At 42.5% G+C, this 22370-nt stretch overlaps 1 protein-coding gene across 1 annotated transcript in view; it reads left to right on the top strand.

Moving 5' to 3' along the window:
* Positions 1–22370, top strand: part of sdk2b (sidekick cell adhesion molecule 2b) — a 72530-nt gene that overhangs the window by 10324 nt on the left and 39836 nt on the right. Inside the window, exons 2-11 of the mRNA XM_070926696.1 lie at positions 1716–1822; positions 4125–4272; positions 13652–13785; positions 16248–16359; positions 17246–17436; positions 18642–18725; positions 18856–19050; positions 21023–21139; positions 21460–21627; positions 22072–22174. Of these exons, the coding sequence (XP_070782797.1) occupies positions 1716–1822; positions 4125–4272; positions 13652–13785; positions 16248–16359; positions 17246–17436; positions 18642–18725; positions 18856–19050; positions 21023–21139; positions 21460–21627; positions 22072–22174 (1359 nt within the window). The remainder of the gene's footprint in view (positions 1–1715; positions 1823–4124; positions 4273–13651; positions 13786–16247; positions 16360–17245; positions 17437–18641; positions 18726–18855; positions 19051–21022; positions 21140–21459; positions 21628–22071; positions 22175–22370) is intronic.

Raw genomic sequence — 22370 nt, 5'->3', positions numbered from 1 at the left:
TATACGTGTCTTTTTAGTCTCAATGCAATGAACCGTAAAAATGGTGATAATGGTGAACACCCGTTGTTGCACTCAGTTGTGCTCACAATCAAACCTATCACTGCATGAAGTGGGTGTACTCCGCCCCCGAATTCCAACGTTGAACTGGTGTGAGAGCGGGGGTTTCAGACAATCCGACAGCCCATCGTTTGCACGTTCTGACACTTTTATATTTTACACAAGTGAAAAAATAGTACAGTACTGAAAGTGTAATTTTTAAAAAAAATTAAGTGTGTTGAAAGTTTCTACAAGTGCATTTCTTACCAATTTAAAGGTGTATTGTTACTAATATGATTTACAGTGCTTAACAAATTTATTAGACCACCACCCAATGTAAGGTGTTTGCCACCGCTGCCCTAAATTAACAATATTGCCAAAATATTTGATGTTTCTGTAATGGTTAATCCACCAGTATGTGCAAGCCAAGCTCTTTTAAGCTCTCACATTATTATTTTTTGATTGAGATGCCAAATTACTGTTATTTACTTGCATTCCTGAACAGAAAAATTTGTTTTGTGGTTGCAAGAATGCAAGCTGTTATCAGGGCCAAAGGAGGTCATACAAAATATTAAGATTTTTGGTTAATGTATGTCAATAAGGACTATTTAGTTGTTCCAGTTTGTTATTTGCCTAATAAATAACAGTACAATTTTTAGTTTTAAACAAGTTTTTGACAGATTTCTAAAATATTTGTGTTTTCTCATTTTTATGACAGGTGGTCTAATAAATTTGTTAAGCACTGTACGTGTGATTAAAGTACAATTTCAATTCACATACTTATATAACAACATAACTTAAATTGTAATTTAATATACATATTAAGTATATTTTTAATTGTATGTACATGTATTGTTGCCTGTGTAAGTTATGTAGTGTATCAAGTAGCTTTAGTGTGATTTACAGTATATTTATGGCAATTTAAGATTAAGATCAATATAAATTTTAATATAGTTTTAGTGGAGGTTTTGTAAAATAAATGGGGGCCAGCATCATTTGCCTCTTTTGGCATCAGCTGTACCACCAGCTGTGGCTCAGGATACAACATACATCAAGTCAGTAGTTAGCAAACACAGTACAGTCCCTGACACACAGCAGCTTTATAAAGTATATGTTACACTGCCTCCATATGGCAGGGAGGCAGTACTGCCACCACAGCTGGACACTGGAGTCAAGGTCATGGGGAGAGTGTCAACTGCTGGAGACATACAGCTTCAACCTTTGTCCCAGGAGGGGATCTTGTGCATACGTGTGTGTGTGTGTGTGTGTGTGTGTGTGTGTGTGTGTGTGTGTGTGTGTGTGTGTGTGTGTTTGCATAGAAGAAATTTTAATGCAAGTGTTTGTTGTCTTGCCTGTCCATATAAGTGTGTGTGTGTGTGTGTGTCTTGGGGGAAGGCTTCTCTGTGATGTATTCCAATGATATTCCATTATCATTGGAATAAACAACAGCTAAGCTCCGATGTCCTCTGTGCCCTTGTTCCTCTATTAGATGGTCTTAAGTTTGTGTGTGTGTGTGCTTTTTCAGCACGTTCACGCTTACAAATTTGCAAATGCCCATGTTTGTACACTTATACATAAGTACCCTTTTGATTTCTACCTTTGTCTTAATTAGTTTACCAGTTTATTGCAATTTAAGAGAATCCTCATTCGTGTCTTGTGTGTGTCTGTGCTTATTAAAGGTACCTAATCCCTTCGTTGGACCGCTCCCATGCTGGCTTCTACCGCTGCATCGTGAGGAATCGGGTGGGAGCCCTTCTACAGAGGCGCACAGAGGTGCAGGTGGCCTGTAAGTAGCCACACGGGATGCGGGTGAAACACAGATGAATAAAAGGACGGATGATAGATAGATTCAGAGAGAGAGTGTGTGTGTTTGACTTCCTGCAGAGTACACAGTATGCCCACACTGTGTTTGGTTGCCTTTGTATCAAGGACTGACTAGGGAGGGACAGATGCTGGCGGGGTGAAAGATCTACCTGCATATCATTCGGGGTGTTATCAACCCAGACAGCTGTTCCACTCAGCATTCTCATTAGATTGATATTGTTGCCGTGGTTGTTTTTAACTTTGCTTCATTTCAATATGACCGCCGCTTATTCCATTCTCTCTCTTTTGTCAACAACATCTGTCGTTTCTTGGCGAAAATGGGGCTCAGATGCACAGAGTTTCTGTAAATTTCCAGCGCCACTTTTAGGCTGCTCATCTCCCTCGTCTTGTTAACGAGCTATTACAGATGTGCCGCAGAGGTGTCTGGAGTGTTGTCACGTCGAATCCACCCCCACCACCCCCCATAGGCTCAACTACGCCCATTATCCCACCTTCCCAGGGTATGCCAGGTTCATTGGCTTCCTCTTGTTCCAGCGACATTTGAGTGGATGTGACACGCCGCTGTACCTGACTGAACAATGCAGCCAACCAGGCGTGAGAGGGAAAAGGATGGGAGGGAGAGAGAGAGGGCCTAACTGTCCCACCGGTCCACTTCTTCAGTATTGGGCAGACATACTGTTGCTGAAGCCAACTGCTTCCTTCTGCATCTGCTCTCTCTTCCAGCAGTCTGACCCTTTGTTGTTTCTTTTTGTTTGTGTCTTTCCTTCCTCTCTCTTGACGTTGTCTGTTGTCTGGCCACCATTGCTTTCTATTTATTTCTTGGCTTCCACCCCACTGTTATTCCGTTTGTCTTTATTCCCACCTCTTCCCATTTCCATAATTCTCTTCTTCCTCCTCATCAGCCCCTCACGAAGGGGTATGCATGGTGAGGCAGAGTAGAAAGGAGAATTAAGGACACCTGCAGAAGAGATGGATGAGATAGACAAGGGAGGGAGAGAGAAGAAAAGATAGAATGGGAGAGATGGGGAGATCTCTCCTGGAAGCTATTCCATTGAGGCTGCACAATTAGGATTGCAGAGACACACCTCTGAGAAAGGGAAACAAGCCGAGGTATTAGAGTTTAGGGAAGGGGAGGAGGACATCACATCGCTGAAACTGCAGATCAAAGTCGGGATTTGCACACCCAGATTTTCATTTAAGCTAAGCACCACAGCTGCACTGCAAAGCCAGATTACCTTTTTTATTCTCTTTGAAAGAGAGCGAGAGAGAGAGAGAAATAAGATTGCCATCGAAGCACAACTACTCCAACATCCCCAGTTCAAAGCCCCATACCTTGATCCCTACATTTTTCAAAGATATTATTATTTCTAACCTGTGTTAGAACTTAATTGAGTGTTTGATGTTATGTTCAAATGATTTCAGCAGGGTTTTCTTTATTGTTTCTATTGGATTGAAGCGAGAAATATATTATCCTTCCCTTGGCTCTCATGGAGCTATAAAAACAATCTTAAGGTATTCAGCTGTCACTTCTTCAAAACCAAAGTCTGCACTTTCTCTTTAAGACAGCACTGAAGGAAGAAAAGACTAAGTCTGCTTGTTACCGCTGTCCTATAAAGGTTTACAGTCAGCATCAGCCAATATGATTGCAGCAGAGAATTGCACAGCTTAGATCGAAACAACAATTGAAGTTAGGGCTGATCGACGTGAAATCCATCAAAAATTCCAAACCTGCCCATAGATCTCACTTACAAGTAGGCAGTGCGTGGAGCAAGAATATTAGCCCAGTATTTTTGTCAGCTTTAAAGATATAATGAGGCAGGGGAGGAATAAAAGCGCTATAACAAATGAAATGTATTAGGAGATAATAGAATAGCTGCAGCGCTGGTCATCTACTATGTTGAGTAATGCACACTTTTAGAGTGTGATCAAGATTGATTGCCCTTGATGCATCCACACAGGAGGATACGAAATATGAATACGAGTCTATTTAATATCCCCTCTGTGTCCCTCTGTGAGTCATTACGTCTTGGTTCCTTCTAGCCTTTCTTGATGCACTGTGGAAACCATGGCAACAACACTGCACTGTCCATCAAAGTGGCTCCATGTAACATTTCAGAACAGAAAGCAGATGGCAAAAGCTCTGTGGGCACCAAAAGTCATATTCAAGAAAGAAAGGGAAATTGGTGCCTGTAATTTTCGGTACCCTTTTCCTGTCTTACTCTCTCAGTGTTTTTCTGTTGAATTGTTTGTTTGTTTTCCTGTAGTTATGGGCAGTTTTGAGGAGGGTGAACGCACCCAGTCAGTCTCTCAGGGAGAGGGCGCCGTTATCCCGGCGCCACGCATTCGCAGCTTCCCCCAGCCACAAGTCACCTGGTTCAGAGATGGGCGCAAGATCCCACCCAGCAGTCGCATGTAAGTCCTTTTTTCACTTGTATTTGTTCCCATGGAGTCTTTTTTGTATTTGTGTTTGATTCTATGAATACCTTTTGTTGCCTTTTTTGTTCCTGGGGGTCTTTGAGTGCTTTAGTTTGAGAGCGTCTGTTCCTACCTGTCCTTTGTCATTCATCTTGCTACATTTTGTGTGAAAGGAGACTTTGAATTTCTCCTGCAGAAGAAAGCCCAAGACCAAAGTAGTTCTGGCACTGTGTGAAATGAAATCACCCCTTTGTTGTTTTCATTTATATTTGAAAAGAAAACCTAAACCAACCACTTTTATTTCAGCTTATCTGTGTGTCTGTCTCTCTATATTGTGGTCTCAAAGTGGGAGGCTATGTTTCTGAGGTCACCTATCACTGTTTGCCAGCTAGCAGCGGCGCCGTTTGTACGGCACCATCAGTACCTGATGGGGCTAGCAAGCGCTGGAGCTGCTGACAGCCTGTTGTTTTGCTTTCCTATCCTGTTCACTTAAAATGGAAGGGTGCAAATGGAGAGGTGGACTGGGGAAGAGGTGTTCTCCAAGAAAGAAGAAGTGGCCAATCTTGGTACTTTAGTTGCTTGGGTTTTGTTTCTGTATGCTCCAATTTTGATTTATTCAAGCTTATATATTAAAAGAGTACTCCGCCAGTTGAGCATTGCACTCCTCTAACATTGTCAGACTCCTGATTATACACAAAAGGATCAAAACCACGATGCCTCAGTGTTTCTAAAATCCTGGCTACAGAGGGAACAGACTGAATTGCCTCCAAGAATATCACACATGCATATTGACATTATAGCCTCTATTAGGCTACATACTGCACATCTTCAGTCAAGGTGACAGTGCTTCTCTTTCTCTTTTAATGATTGGCTTTTTTGATTGAGCATGTGTACATGGGTTTTTTTTTTTTCACACACAATCTCTATGTTCCTGTCTTTGTGTGGGAATATTTTGTGGGTGTGTACCTGCGGATGTGTGTGTGTTAAAAAGGCACTTATCCCCATCTCATCACATCTGCATTTCTTCGCAGTGGGAGGTGACCTTGCCCTTGGTTAGAGTGAATCTTTCTTATCAACTCCTCATCATCAGTAATCATACCCTGACCTAGAATGACAATGAGACAAGCGCCCAAACTGACTGAGAAGCTGAAGGCTGCGGATGGCCGTGGGTAGGCCGCTCGCTTCGATTTTGTTCTGTCTTGTGGAAATCTGGATTACTTTTGAGAAGTCGTTAAGAAAAAGGTCAAACAACAGTGACATGTCCAGCTCAGTGTGTGTAAGGATCCCACAAGTTGGTATTGATATATTTGATATTGGTAGATATTGCTATGAAAGTTTGATGAATGATCACATTTTTGTTTCACATTTCTCTCATTCAGCCCCTTCTCCTCTCTCTCTCTCTGTCTGATTTATTTCTTCTTTTCTTTCTCTCTCTCTCCCCCCCCCCCCCCCCCCCCCCCCCCGCCAACCCCATCCCTCCTCTTGTCTCCATTATCAGCCACCTACTGTGTACTTTCCTTCTCTTCATCCTCGCTTCCTACCCTCTAGCTCTGAGAATGCTAATTCCACGCGCTCTACCAAGGTCAGTGTGTGCAAATGAGCACCGTTGATAACAGGCAGCCTTTTTTATTGAAAATCATTTAATTGAATTTGATTCGTGCCACTAGCCTTGACTCTGCAGAGGCATCAAAGTCTCACTAGTGGGGGAGATTGAGGGAACGCCAAAGAGAGAGTTTTGCGTGGAACTGCAAACGTTACCTTGATGAAGGCTCTTTCCAAGGACCGGTACTCTCCAGAGTCAGTTCCAGCTGTGTGGTCTCTCTAAACATTGTCACATGGACTTCTATGCCTAAATGTTATAGTCATTGTGAGACTGGCAGTACCGTCTGCAAGATCTATGCATGTCAGATGTTCATGTTCCACCATGGGCCAAGTTACAACGTGGAACAGCAGTGATGGGAGGAAGAGGATTGGAAAAACAATGCCATGGACGACCATGGTGACTTTTTTTTTTTTCTCTTTCATGTACAATACCTCCTACTTCCCCGCTCTGTGCTCTGTACTCCCCTCTTTTCTATCTCCCCTCATTGTCCCCTGCTTCTGCTATCCCTCCTCAGGTGTCATAACTTTAATTTGCAGGCTCTCTAGGGGTTCGTCTTGCCTCTTCCCTCTGTGCTCTGCTTAATCACACCTCAGCAATAGAGGAGAGAGGAAAAACAGCCTGACCCAGAATAACTGTGGTAATCACCTAGCCTAACCAATCTAACTAACAGCTGATAAAATTGACACCTTCTCTGCAGGCTTTTGTGCTTGAACTACATCTTTTGTCGCATTGTATTTACATTCACATTGCGATCACTTTCGCCTATACTGTCTGTCGAAATTCTGGGAGTTGGTCCTTCAAATTGCGTCATACAGTAGGAGGGGGTGTTCTTGTCTTGTCTTGCTCTCGTTACTTGGAAATTACTCCAGGATGACACTTGTTGATTGCAAGGACTTTTGGGAGATGAACTGTTTCACAGGTCCTGTGCACACTCAGCAAATACCCTACATCTGATCTGATCACAATTAGACACCTCAAAATACACAGTAGGTATTATTGGAGCTGCAAACATCAGCAAAACACTGGGATTAGGGTTTGATAGTATTAAGAAAAATTCAAATCCATTTATCAAATGCAAATCCTTTAAATACCTCTTTTTGTTTAAGGGACAGAGAAGACAGTTTCTTTTAGCAGGTTGGCTTGAGATGGTGAGTATTATTACATGCACATTAGTATCCTTGGTTGGAGTCTTATCCTGGTTATATTCAGGATATGGTGTTTACATGGAGCATGAGAAGCCTGGTTATTCATCTCCCTGTTTCCATTATCATAACAGTATCCAGGGTTCTGATCATGGGAGGACACAGATGTGCCTTGATTCCTCAACACCTCAACTCATTTGTGTACTGACAGTACAGTTGAGAATGAACACACTTGGTGCAGTAACCTAGCTTTCAACAATGTTATGTTACAAATGTTATAAATAACTTTATTTTAGAGTATTTGTTTTTAGATTGTAGCACTTGAAGAGCAATGTTTTGCCAGATAGATTACATATTTATTATTCAGCTAAAGGACCAGCTGAACAACTTGTACCTCCCTCCTTGGCTAATAAAAGGAAAAGAGAAGAGATAAGTGATTTTGTAAGGGATTTCTTAGACTGACATTAACAAATCCAGTATTTTATCAACTTGGAAAGGGATCCAAAACTCAACAGGCTATTGGAACCTGGCCCTCAGGGTCAGGGATGTATGTAAACCCATATGCAGTATAGTGTGAACACAGCGCACCACGCCGTGGATGTGTAGAGGAATCCCACAGAAACTTAGTGAATACTGCATTTTTGCTTCCCTGCTGCCAGTTTCCCCCTGGCAAGGCAGCGTCTCACTGTGGCACTGTGACGGCTCTCTCTTTGCCATGTGGCCTCTGCAGCTGTTGTTCTTGGCGTAGGCGAAGGCTCCTGTGCTGTCTCTCACAGTACACCCATAAACTTTCGGATTCACTTTTGTTTCTCTCTGATGGTCTTTGCTTTGCTCTTCTTGTTCACTGTCTAGTTTCAAGAAATTGTGTCCTTGTTTGACTCAGTGCTGAAATGTGCAGCCAGGCATTGGTCTCGCTGCCCTGCAATGGCTTGGTTCAGCCTGGGTCCTCCCGTCTTTGTTGTGTTGTGATGTAGAGCAGGATGCAAGGAGAAAAAGAACTTATTTAGCACTAACAGTCATTATTCTTCCCTTATTGAAAGGGAATGAATTTGGCAGGGTCTTTTCCATTCAGCTAGCGTGATGTGTTGTGTTATTTGGGAGACTTAATGTGGTGTATAATCAGACGCTCCTTCAGTAAACACATTTGCCAGGAATTGTGGGGCTGCTGGCTAGAAGGTGTGTCTGCTGCTGGATATAACAGTGGGGCCTGTCCTCTCACTATTTCACCTCTGACGGAAACTTACTACCCACTACCTGGTTTTCTCTCCCAGAAACTTTCCATTGACACTTGGGCATGGATTTATCTGCATTACACTGGAAACAACCTTGTAGAGGTGTCTGTTAAAACAGAACACAAAGGACCCTGACATGGAAGAGTCAGTGGGAGGACACACACACATTGCAATTCCCTTGAGTAATCTGCTGTAGCTACTGATCAATTAATGGCCCCTGCCTGTGATGCACGGGACCTGTCAGTCTGCTATGGATTCTCCATTAGTCACGAGGGCCAGCGAATAGCCAAGCCCTTCCTCTGCATTTCCCTATGACCAACTACCCAGCACTAGTCATGATCCCAACAATCTGCAGGTCTAAAGGGAAGAGATGTCAAGGAGAAGCACCTCTAACAACAGATAACAACACACCATCATGCACCTGCAGGAATGCATGTATCTAGAGCTGCAGTACGAACAATTTTCTATTATTATTTATTTGTTTGTTGATTATTTTCTTGATCAATTCATTGGTCTTTACCGTTATTGTACCATGATACACAAAAGCAGCCCATTTTCAGATTCAAGCAGCTGGAAAAAATATATTTTGCTTAATAGATCACTTGAAATTGATTATCAGCAGTGTTGATTCATTTTCTGTTAATCAACCAAGCAATTAATCATTTGAAACATGTAGTGGTAAATGTGCGTGCTGAATGCTGGCTCATATTATGGAGTATTAGGCTGGCTTGGTTATTCTTTGATCTAGATTAGGAAACCTCTCTGACTTTACGCTATATTTCATTTTGCCAAATGTATATTTACCGCTGATCAGCAGCTGGACATATTTTGTTATATGAAAAAAAACAATACACATCGTCAAATGTGCCGCATGTTGAGTGAGCGTTCCTATGGTGTAGAAAAAAGTGTTGTTTTGGTATCTGTAGGTGGGTAATGTATATCAAAATTTCATGTTGGATGTGAAGATTAGGGCTACAACTAACAACTACTTTCATTATCAATGAATCTGTTGATTATTTTCTTGATTATTTATTTAGTTGTTTTGTCTATAAAATGTTTTGATTTCTACAGTCAGCAGACCAAAACTCCCAATTATTAAACAGAGAAAATAAGCAAAACCTCACAGCGGAGAAGCTGGAACAAGCAAATGTTTGGCCTTTGTGCCCGAAGAATGACTCGAATGATTAATTGATTGTCAAAATAACTGCCTATCAATTTTCTGTCTACCAATGAATCAATTAATCTTTTCAGCTCCAGTGTAGATAGATTCAGTGGTGGTTGGATTTAGGGACTGTTGTCTAAACACTCTGGTTTCTCGGCAGATGAAGGCAGATCAGAATTGGCCTCTCGTTCATTCATATGTCACTGTTTGACCTCGCAGGGTGTTTGGGACATCCTTTTTTCTTCACAGGTTGTTTTTTCTGAACCCTCAACCAACCGTGAGCAACAGGGAACCAGAAAGTGAACAGTGAGCCACAAATCTCTAGTTCATGCCCCCGGTGAGAAAACAAGTGGCAATTTTCATGAGCAACACTCCCTTAATTCCTCTCATCTCTCTCACTCCTCCATCTCTCCATCCCCAGGAGCTGTGGCTTTTTCATCACAGGCCTATTGAGAAGTTGGGCATGCAGCCTGCTTGCTCTCTCTCTTCTTTCTCTTTCTAGCTTTCTTTTGCCTTCGTCTGTCTGCTGGCTGTAGTTTGACTCACACCTTAGCCAGCCATGTGAGCTGCTTGATCCCGTCAACCCCTCTCCCTCTCCAGGGGGAGGCCATCAGCCGACCGGGGCCATTTGTCTGCATGTAATGGAGGTCTGAGGCTGTGGAGCGAGGTTAGGCCCCTCACGGCCCAGTGGAGAGGGACAGCCACGACAGATGCCAAAACACTCCCGAGCGTGTGCGTGTGTGTTAGAACAGGCACAGCTCTGTCACACTGTGTCAGTATTGGATTAGCGCGATAAGATATGCATAGAGACTGACAAAGTCAGTGGTTGAACTAGATACAAAGATACGCTCTTGAGCTAGTTGTTGAAAATACAGAGTCCAGGGACGATGTGTTCTTAATTAAAGAGAGCAACCCTGGATCATTGTTTAGTTAATTTCCCTGTAATGTAATTTATTAGTAATAATGGAAATTAGAGAAGGGAAGCAGCAAGTGGCAGATGAAACATTTAAACTTCCATCTCTCTGTTTCAATCAAACACAAATCCTCATCATTGTTATTGATTAAAGTGCTACAGAGTCATTATAAGGCTGGCAGTCAGTGAAAAGCCACCCTTGACGTTAAACATAAATAAATTGATCCACAAGAAAGTAATTGCATATGAGACAAATACTGCTTCTTGCTGCAAGCTGAACTGGGGTTGCACATAAATCTGCGCACTGGGCCAAGATGTTTCTGAGCAGCTGTCCAGCCTGCCAGGCTCTCTTGTGGACTGCAGCTCTTTCTGGGGAATAATAATGGAAAAGGAAATTGGGTTGGAATAAAACGAGAAAGCATTCAAAGATGCAGGAATAAACATAAAAGCCAGACAGAGACAGAGACATGTTCACACATATCTGATTTGTCCAAATTTCTCAGCTCTGTGGCTTGATAAATCCCTGCACCGTGCCGGATACGTGGTAAGCCGTCGTTACAAGCAAGCCTAAGACAGCTGCTCACACACCACTGAGAGACTGGGGAGTTGAATAAGGATGACTAAAACGCATTCAGACAGAGAATGAGATAGATAAAAAATAAGCAGCATGCTAAAACACGATATTACCTCAGGAGGCTGGTCAAAAAAATGAACATTACCTCTTTTAACCAATTCTTATCTCCCTCTTCCTGCTCGCTTGATAATTGGCTTACTTTTACTTTCTTCCTGCATCATGTGGTCTTTGATCCCTGAGGCCCGGCAAACACAGGGAGCGGTTAAATCTGCTGAACGCGTGTTACAAAGTTTTGTTTGGCCCCCACTGCAGCACCCCTGATTACAAGCTGAGGAGGGAGAATGCTCAGCAGGGGAGCACATTAAAATCAACTAGCCGGGGAAAAAAATTGCCTCCTGCTCCCACAAGCGTTGATGAAATCAGGACTTGCGGTGGATGATGGTGAAATATTAGTTAAAACTTGGTTTGGCAGGTGATTGGACGGTGTTATTGAGTAGTCAGTGGTTTTTGGAGGGGAACAAAATGTAGAAAAAAAGAGAGAGAGCTTGTAGGGTCACTTCATACACTGCTTGACATTATCACAGAGAGAACAGGCCGTCTCCTCCAGGTCTTATAAAGCTCTGCCTCCTATAACTGAGCTGCACCACCCTGTATATTCATCTTCAAGAGTTTCTTAAGCGACAGGTAAAGAAGTTAAGCCCTGGATTGTGTCCCCGTTTTACAAAGGTCCTGGAAAGTCACCTGGGATTCATTCAGCGCTTTGGACACTTCCGTTCTGCCCACATCCCTGAAGGGATCCATAATTCATGGCTGTGCGTCCAGGATGTCACCGCTCCAGCGAGCTAGCATTAAATATTTACCGCGGATCATAAGCTGCAGCCATTGAGGCCTGCCAGCCCCTTAAGGAAGACTGTTTTCAGTCTCAGCATGTACGGGGAATCCCAAATGAGCCCAGTGGCTGTGGCTGCTTTGAGACATTTGACAATCAACCAGCCTGGAGATGGATCTCATAAGTCATCATACTGTAAATGCTAACAGCACAGGTAGCTATGCACCATACACAGCATATCACTCTCTGTGCTGTGTCAGATGCTTTACCTGCATGCCTCTCTGGAGCTACAAAGAGTGTGTTCACACCTGTATATATTTTTTCCCTATTTCTCATCAGCTCTCGTGCTCCCTTGATAAGGCACAGCAGGTACTTAGATCCCCCACTGATGAGTTGAAGGTCAGGGTGGATGGAGAAGTGGAGTGGGTTTGACAGAAAAAGGAGAGAAAGCAGAGGCCATCAGCAGTGCAACAGAAACATGGCTGAAATGTACACGACAGGGGTCGTAGCTTTTACACTCATGTGCAACAAGGAGCAAGAATTACAGTACTTTTATAGAAGAGCCATTACTTGCAGGGGATCAAAGATTTTTTGTTGGTTATTGATTATTAAGATAGCTGTTCTTCCAGGTTTCGCGGCACCAATAGCTCTGGGAACTTTAAAGAAAACATCAAAGAAAAAAATCAAACAGAAATGTCACAGAGCACTGAGGGTGGGTCGGAGCCACAACCATTTGAATGATATTGATTTGTTTCTCTGACAGCAGTATTTTTCTGAAAGACCAGGCTTCCAGATTGGCCTGTGACTGAATCTGTGTTTTGTTTCCTGATGTGAGACATTTGTTCTTTATTGTGTGTCTTCAGGTTTGTCACAAATGTAAGAAATGTGCATCTTTTTTTTGTTCATGAATTGATGATTTTGTTGCCAAATGTGGTTTGGTAGTTGTGTGTCTGTCGGGACAGATAACCAAATATCCTTTCTACACATGACCACATTCAGCTCCTGGGGAAATGGTTGGGTTGAAGGAGAGAGAGGGGAGTAGGACGGAACAGTAGATGGAGGGATAAAGCCAGAGGAAAAGATATATGTGGAGGAAGGCACCCAGTTGGAACGGGCTATCTGCCTCCAGATTGTTGAACAGGCACAGATAATAAGAAAATATTGATTGTAAACATAGTCAGGGGGCTGTAACATCAGGCGACAGAGAGGAGGGAGGAAGGTCCCTCCCTCACTGGTTGCTACATTGACGTGGGAGGACTTGATAGAGACAACAGGATACCAGGTATTAGCCCCTATAGGACACCTTCTAAAAAATGGATCACTGTTTATTTATTCAGGCATCGTTTCAGCAGCCGACGAGGAAGACGCTATTGTTTCCTGCCAAAAGTGGTTGGCTGCCAAAGCGCAGGCCACAGGAAGCAGAGGGCTACAAATAGCCAATTAAAAGCTCTGGGTTATTACGCAGAGCTATCATATTTCAGAACGGACCATACGGAGAAGTAGAAACAGGAGAGGTTGTCAATATTTCTGCCTTGCTCACTCAGCACCAGCGCATTGTTTACACATTGAAAATCGATATACCTAATGCGGCTTGAACAGTGTAATTAAAATGTTAAAATGTTTATTGCCCTTTTCAGCCGTGTGATCAAGTGTGGACACGTAACTAGACTTCAAACATATTTAGATCTCATTAGGCAGTCCTGCGCTGCCTTTGAAGGTTGAAAATGTATAATTTTTGTGTAAGAAGCTTTCTCCAAAGTTCTTCACTTTGAACGAGGGGTGTGTGTTACTTAAATTGTCAGTCTCGCTGGATTCCTCACACCTATCTTCCTTTCTCCTCCCCGTTATCTTCTAGACACAAAAATATCTTAAAATGTTTTCTTAAAAAAACGCTCTGCTTGTCTGGTTGTTCCCTCCTCAGTGCCATCACTCTTGACAACACGCTGGTTATCTTGTCCACGGTGGCACCAGATGCCGGGCGCTACTACGTCCAAGCAGTAAATGACAAGAACGGAGAGAACAAGACCAGCCAGCCCATCACCTTGTCAGTAGAGAGTGAGTAACCACATACTGAATACACACATGCTGTAATCAACCGATTGTGCCAGGACAGGTGACAGGTGTGTGGATGCACTGTAAGATCTGGCAACATACATTTTGGAAAGCAACCAAGCATATTCAGCCCCTACTCAAGGACTCTACTTATCTGTGGAAAATGTGTACAATACTTGAGTAAATGTGCTCAGTTACATCCCGTCTCTGCAAAAAACGTATGACGATGTAACATACGGGCCATAATATATATTGAGTATTTTTACTTTTGATACTTGAAGTACATTTTTCTGATAATACTTGTACATTTACACTTTTTAAATTTTAGGACTTTGACTTATAATGGAGTATTTTTACATTGTTGTTTTGCAACTTTTACTCAAGCAAAATATTTGAATACCCCTGTGACATCTACGAAGCTCAACTTTTATGATCAGATTTCATTGTACTGAAGTGTGTGTCTGTAGCCATATTTACACACTGCTGCAGATGCACACACACAGGAAGAGAAAGCTACGGGGACAGGGCCACAGACAGACTGTTCTGCTGCCAAGTAGTTCTTAATATTCACCAGCATCCTTAGCTCCCACAACAAAGAAACACACACAAGATAGACAAATCTAACCAATTCAGTTGGCTTCAGCTCAGCAGAGTGAAATATAAGAGGAAACCTAACAGACAGCATCTTATGACATGGTAGACTGGAGTTCAGTATGGAAGTGAATGAGGAGGGTGAGGGAAAGATATTACAGTTGACAACACAAGGGAGCAGAAATAGCCTGTGGCACATGTGGAGAACAGAGGCAGAGTTGATTATACTAGTGGTAGAACACACACACACACACACACACACACACACACACACACACACACACAGTCTGGTTCAGGTTACCATGTGTGGCATACACATGCTCCACATGGGCACATACAAACACACACCCACATATACGCACATTGATGTACAGGCTGCTGGGAGAGCCATTACTGAGAGTTGTGTGTGTGTGTGTGTGTGTGTGTGTGTGTGTGTGTGTTTGAGTGAGTGAGTGAGTGAGTGAGTGCTTGCATTTTACCGCATGTTCACGTGTATCAGTCAGTATCTGCTACAGCAGCTGTTCCTGCAGCGACGCCTCTGACGATGCATTTCCCCTGAGCTTTCCTGGCTCCGACAGAACTTGCCTCAGAGTTGGTGAGAGCGAAGGTCAAGGAGAACTCTGGGGAGAATAGTGTTGCTCGTGTTACAGTTTTCATACACAGGACGAAGTTTAAAAAGTAGATTTTAACTTCAGCAGGACCAAAATATTACGCTGGTTTATCATGGACATTGTCTTCACCTCTCTCACGACAGAACAGATTTTAAAAGAAATACTTGAACATTTTGGGACTTAAACTCATTTGATTGATTGAGTACGGATCCTGGGTCAGTACATGTTTAATAATAAAAAATAATAAAAATAATAAGCATAACACCTCTGAAGTGGCCTTACATACATTGTGACAATAAAACATCTTTCGACTTGACCTGAGATTGTTGTTTGTCTTATGCTAAGCTAGGCTAACCATGTCCTGACCTCAGCTCCATGTTTAACACACACATGTTGATTGGTATAAATCTTTTGATCTTACTCTTTGAAAGACGTTGAACTATTCCTTTAAGTACATGACTCATTTTAAGAATTTTGGCACTTTTGGTTTGTCCAATTGAAATATGCAGCCGGGTTTCCCGCTGACTGGCAGGTAAACCTTTATGTTGTTCAAGGTGTGTGTGTGTGTGTGTGTGTGTGTGTGTTTATGGGTGCACACATGGCCTGTATATAGCATCTAATGACCCAAGATTGGTAAGATTGAGTCATGACAGCCCCTGTAGCTACATCTGACATGTGCAGCCACAAGCACACTCCCAGGGCTTGATGGGATTGACGGATCAGTGTGAGTTTATCACAGACATGACACATCTCAAGCAGCACACGCACACACTGTGCTCTCAGTGCCATGGGCTGTCTGTCTCTGATGCTCACAGCACACACACAGAGTTTTATGCACATACGAAAACACACGTGCGCACACACACACAAGCCTATTCACCCCTTCAGCTTCATGTTTGTCAGGCAGTATTTTTCTATATCCCTGTTCCTGGTTCTCCAGAAGACATCCTATTATACACAGTCAGTGCACTGTCTCGTTCTTTTCGGCCCATCTCTCTGTCAGAACTCGGATACAGTTCACGCGCTGGTCAGTTTCAATATGTCACGTCGATGAGCACCCACAAAGCCCACTGGGTGGAAATGAAATGTATAGGATACCCCACGAAATCTTTGAGCGGACTCACCACATTCTGTCTCTAATGAAGATATCTAATTCTATCTATCTATCAAGATCACTGCTCTCTTCTTAACCTCTCCATGTATGTGTGTTTTTGTTGGTATGCGTGTGTGTGTGGCGATCTGTCTGTCTGTCTGCCTGTCTAGATGTTGGAGGTCCGGCAGACCCCATTGCCCCCACCATCATCATCCCTCCCAGGAACACTAGCGTGGTCACAGGCACCTCAGAGGTCACAATGGAGTGTGTGGCCAATGCCAGGTAAACATCCTGGAACTGCAGGGTCATAGATCAGCTTGTTTAGGGGTCAGTTCACTCAAATCACTGAGGACAATCCAGAACAGGAGATTTCATAGGGACTATTTTTTTAGTAAAAGTTCCAATGAAAACTGTTTTCAACATTTTCTGTGGAGTAACGGGGACACTTATTCTGGAAAGAGAAATAGTTTTTTATTGCTGTGAACACCATTCCTGTGTAATAGAGTAGAGACAGATCTGGACAAATAAAACTGTGTGCAGGGCTAAATACGACTAGTAGTAAAAGAAAATGTGTTTTTTTACCAGCCCATTTGGGTGAAATGATCCTTTAACCCACTGTGTATACACTTGAGGTGTACGTTCCAAATCTGTATCAGTCAGAAATTAGATGCTGATACTAGTTTGTTAGTAATTCATTCATACATTTTTGGTGCCCATGGTACCCTAACAAGAATAAAGTACACTGCACTGCACAAATACCCATCTTAACAAGTAATTATTTGTCACATTCTTTTGCAAAATAAATTAAATCCTCTATGTGTGTTGAATGATAATTGTAGTCTCTGTCTCTGTACACACAAGTGTTCTTGTATCTTGGAGTATGCAGTAGTGAAGCAGACTACTCTGCTAATGACATCACTTGATTCATGAAATAGTCAGTTTGAATTGAAAACAGTTGGCAACATCTCAACCCATAAACAGATCTATTTTTTATATGTCAATACCCGAAGCTCCAGCAGATTAAACAGATCAATGGATATGTGAGAAAAATAAACTTTGGACCAGTGTTGCAGGACCAGAGTCATTTTATCATCATGCACAAATAAATACATTTGCATGGGGACAGTGAGATTAGAACACATGTGAAACAATGCTTTTTGCTCCGTAGGCCTCTTATCAAGCTGAGTATCTCATGGCGTAAGAACGGTGTGTTGGTGACCAGCGGTTTGAGCGACTTCAACCGCAGGCTGACCATCCTCAGTCCTGTGGTGAGCGACGCCGGCTACTACGAGTGTGAGGCCATTCTCCGCAGCAGCAGCGTGCCCTCAGTCAGTGCTGGGGCGTATCTGCATGTACTAGGTGAGCGTTATAAACTGAAATATGCCCATTGCATATAAACATGCACATTTGTGAGTGACAATATCTTTCGTTTACACTTGTTGCCTCTTTGGTTCTTTAGTATTTAAATGAAAACACCATTCACAGACATTGATGCAGATGTCTACCTATCACCGAGTCCATGCAGGTTTAATCAGACACTGCAGTGCAAGTACTATTTGAGTCGTTCTTTTACAGTGGCCCCTGAGGACAAAAACACATATAAGAGAGAAAGCACAAACATTAAGGAAATGTGCTCCTTGTGAGCCTTGATGGGAAAGCATCAGTATCTTTGCCGCTGCTAAGTTAAAATAGGTTTATCACTCCTTTTGCCCTTGCTTTGTTTGCATTCTGATTTTTTCAGAAATTCAGGATTTGCAGCACATTTCCTTAATGTCTCTGTTTTCATTCTGTGCTTTTTTTCCTTTAGATCTTTTTAGAACCTTTTATTGTGCTCAAGGTAAAGAGAAAATGATGTGATTCGTCATAATGCATAATTGCTATATGTGCTTTCATATCACCATGACAATGTTTCTGCATTTAGCTACATACAACAGGCAAATGTGTGTGAGTGAACTTAGCATTTAGATTTGCAAGTTCAAACTAAAGAGCTGTTATGAAATTGATATAAATATTACTAGTCTCACTCATGTGAATCTGGCAAAGCTATGAAGTCATGAGGCATTGAGGTGAAAGTGTTATTGATTTAAAAGGGAGAAGCTAATGGTTGGCCTCAAGAAACTGTTTAATAACATTGCTTGAGTCACTTTCATTCCATCCCACAGAAACACTTTGATGTTTTCAAAGTTGTGATGTGATTCAAAGGACCTGGTGTGGTGAACTTTTCCCTTGATACAGCTAACTGAGCCGTACCCTCTCCCCAAGAGTTTGAAGGATACATTTAAAACCATTACAGAATACAAATGACTGATTTCTTTAATCAAACTACCGTATAATCACATTATTTTACAGCTCAGCTATGAGTAGTTTCCCCCCCATGAGAAATACATTTTAAAGCAAAAAAATATTTATGTACAAGATCAAAGTGTCAGTTCTTTTTTTTAAAGATCTCACAAGGTATCACTAATGTACTTTGTAAGCTGTGGTGATTACAGCTGCAGGTTCGCAGTCTTGCGTCTTATTTGACTAATTTATCATCCTGTCTTTCCTTTCACTCTGTCCCTCAGAACCACCGCAGTTTATCAAGGAACCAGAGAAACACATCACAGCTGAAATGGAGAAGGTGGTGGACATTCCCTGTCAGGCACGAGGTGAGCAGTGTGTGTGTGTGTGTGTGTGTGTTCAACAATTTTGAATTACACTGAAAAAGGCAATGAAAAGAGGAAGCATGACTTACTGTCTGTCAACCCCACCCTCCCCACCCTCACTCACCCTCTGCAGGAGTGCCCCAGCCAGACATTGTGTGGTACAAGGATGCTTTGCCCATCGACCCGGTGAAGACGCCCAGGTACAGGGTGCTGGTGGGAGGCAGCCTGCAGGTCAACGGCCTCCTGCCTGATGACACCGGGATGTTCCAGTGCTTTGCCAGAAACTCGGCAGGAGAAGTTCAAACCAACACATACCTGGCTGTTACCAGTGAGTGCTCCAGCAGCTCTTCAGGAAATGATTTTCCCGAAGATAATTAATGCTATTCAAGAAGAATGTGTTTTTTTAAAACTCAGACATAATCTTTTTTTTCCACAGAATACTGTTAAGTCCTTACGCAGCTCTTAAGCACCTCGTCAGATTCAGAAAAGACCAGGTGTAACAGCTGTACATAAATGGAAAGCAATTCCCACCTGGAAGTAGAGAGGAGAGTAGGAGCACTTTAATGCCTAAATTCTTCTTCTTCTTAATAGAGGATAATACAAATGTCAATTTTAAAATCAGAATTCATAAAAATCTGAATAACGTTTTTGCCCCCAAAGAAGTTAAGGAAAACATTTGTTTGTAGCCATGCTAGCAATGTCGGTCGGTTGGTTCACCCGTATGTTCTGGATGGACTGCTATGAAATTATGCAGACATTCTTGGTCCCCAGAGGACCAAGTCTACCAACTACTGGGTGATCCCCTGACTTTTAATCTAGTGCCACCATGAGGAGGACTTTTGTTTTTTTAGAGTGAAATGTCTCGACAACTATCTGATGGATTTCCATGAAATTTGACTTAGTCTTGTTATTTTTATTATATTAAAAAAATGCTGTCCATCAGATTTAACAGAAAAAAACTCAAGAGAATCTATTATTAAAAAAACATCAGGTTTTACAAATAACATCTTCAATGCAAAGTATAAACATCTCACAGCTGTCCATCACGTGTGCCAGCAAACTACACTTAACAGCAATTATGTTATTATTATATCAAAAATACTGCAGTAACAAATCTACAAATGTACCTGAAACTGCTTATATACGTCAGCAAAATAACTCCTACTCGCCGCACGAGGACTTGACTTGACTTGACGAGCTGCACTTATGTGATAAAGACACAAACAGTGAATGTTACTGTAACACTGACATTTCCTCCTCTTGTTTCTTACACAGTTTGGTACTTTGGCAATAGAGGAAAACACTGATGAGTGTATATTTTCAAAAGGTGGGAATCAGTAAAGATGTCAAGCAGCACTTTGACTGAAGATATCTGGGGGAAAATGTGTACAGTCGTCTTTCTCTTACATTATCTTATTGTTTATTTTGCATATATAAATAACTTTGCGTTCTCTCTGTGGTTAAGAATTGTCTGGACTTTCTTATATAAACTGACAATTAGGCCTACACTGATTAAGTCTAGATTACTTGTTTGCTGCCTAACTCTATTCACCTGTGTGGCTGTGAACTGAGCGTGTGCCACTGCTGGAATTTGAAAATCACTGGTAATTTTACTCTTGCTGTGCATCTGCTTGGCAACTTTCTGACATCTAATTTTCTTCACTTTGTCTGAGCTCCTGCTGCCTTCCACGCTGCACAACATGATCAGAATTCATGATATTCTCTCTCGCTAACTCACCGCTTCCATCGCTATCTCTCCCTCTCTTTCGCTCCCCTTCTTCTCTCTCTCTTCCTTCCAGATCTCATCTTATCACCTCCCTTTTCCTCAACACATTCATGTCCTCACTTGTTCTGTCCTACTCCCTGTGTCCTGAGATCAACACCCTCCTATGAGAAACTCCCTGCTCCCCCTCTCTTCTCAGGAGTGATAGCGTTTTCTGTCATCCTATAAAAGCTTTGATTTACTGCATATCACAAATAGGGATTTTCGCTATCTACATATTGCCTTCTCTTCCTGTCTGTGCTTCTCCCTCAGTCATTTTCCTCCATCCTCTTTCTGTATCCACTATCAGACAGACAGTTGTGGCACCAGGGTGAAGGCTGTGTCAATCCGTGAAGAATTAGTGGGACAAAGCATCGACTAAACGCTGAGATGCAGCAGACTGGCGCTTACAAAAATACGTTTGAAGAGGGGTTTTTGCCACAGACAGTTATTCTCTCACCTCCATAACCCTCTTACCTTCTCGCTTTACTGTACTGAGCTCTCGCTTTATTCTGCGTGTGTGTTTGTCTCCCCTCAGGCATTGCCCCGAATATCACAGCCGGACCCTCCGACAGCACTGTGATCGACGGCATGTCAGTCATTCTGCACTGCGAGACCTCTGGAGCTCCAAGACCGGCTATCACCTGGCAGAAAGGTGCACACACACACACACACACACCTAGGGATTATGATGTCTGTTATCTATTACGCATGGGATCATAGTTTTCCATAGCTTAACAAATAAAGCCTGATTGGATTCCTTTACCAGGATTTACTCTGCACCAGGCTTTTCATGTTTAGATCCCAATGTCAGAGCAGGAAAACACTGGCCTTGTTTCTCCTCATGATCCCCTTCCACTCCTATTCTGGACCTGAATGTTTTGTTTTTTTCTCTCTTTCCTTCCACACTTTCTACCTTTTTCTCTATTTATGTATCTGCTTTCTCATCTGTGTCTGCCTCTTCATGCGCTTAAGGTGAACGTGTGTTGGCCAGCGGTTCGGTCCAGCTGCCCAGGTTCACCCTGCTGGAGTCAGGCAGCCTGCTCATCTCCCCCTCGCACATCTCAGATGCCGGGACCTACACTTGCATGGCAAGCAACTCCAGGGGCATCGACGAGGCGTCCGCTGACCTTGTGGTCTGGGGTGAGTGTGCAGGGTCAGATGGACTTGGACATCCTTTTAAAAACACACACATGCCTGATGTTGTGTGCTGTAAATGCCCAAGCAATCCTTCACATTCATTTATATGTGGCAAAAACAGGAAGTGGAGGAGTTTGATTGAGAGGCATGTCTGTTTAGTCGAGGTTGGCAAACGAGGCCGTGCTGTATGGAAAGTCAATTCCTTCAAATACAAAAGCACTCTTCTTTGCCAGTTTGTAGTCATCATCGAGGTGTTTTCTGCAAAAACCATCAAGAAATAAAATACAAACCACCAGCATGTCATTTCAACTGAAATGAGTTTTCTGAGATGTGTTTGTCATGTTTTCTTCCTACTATTGTTCTTCGCAGGAAGGACATTTTGTATACTGTTTTCTCTTTGCTTACTTTCCTCATCACTCTGTCTTTGTCTTCTTTTTGTCTTCACAGCTCGCACCCGGATTACCACCCCCCCACAGGACCAGAGTGTTATCAAAGGAACTAAGGCCATTATGACCTGTGGAGTCACACATGACCCCAGTGTAACTGTCAGGTAAGGACACATTCACAAACATAGAAGTATTAAGTAAGTTAGGTTTTATTCTACATAGCATTATTTATATTGGACAGATGTCATAAAGTGCTTCACCATAAAAGACAAAAGCAACAGAGATAAAGTACAGACACATGAAAGAGTGAAAGGGGAGTCTAATCAGGCCTTTTATAGGATAAGGCTGGTTAACCTATAT

This window comes from Enoplosus armatus, chromosome 20 (assembly GCF_043641665.1).
Source record: "Enoplosus armatus isolate fEnoArm2 chromosome 20, fEnoArm2.hap1, whole genome shotgun sequence".
Taxonomy (NCBI): Eukaryota; Metazoa; Chordata; class Actinopteri; order Centrarchiformes; family Enoplosidae; genus Enoplosus; species Enoplosus armatus.
The sequence above is the reverse complement of the archived record's forward strand: the minus strand, read 5'-3'. Positions and strand labels throughout refer to the sequence as shown.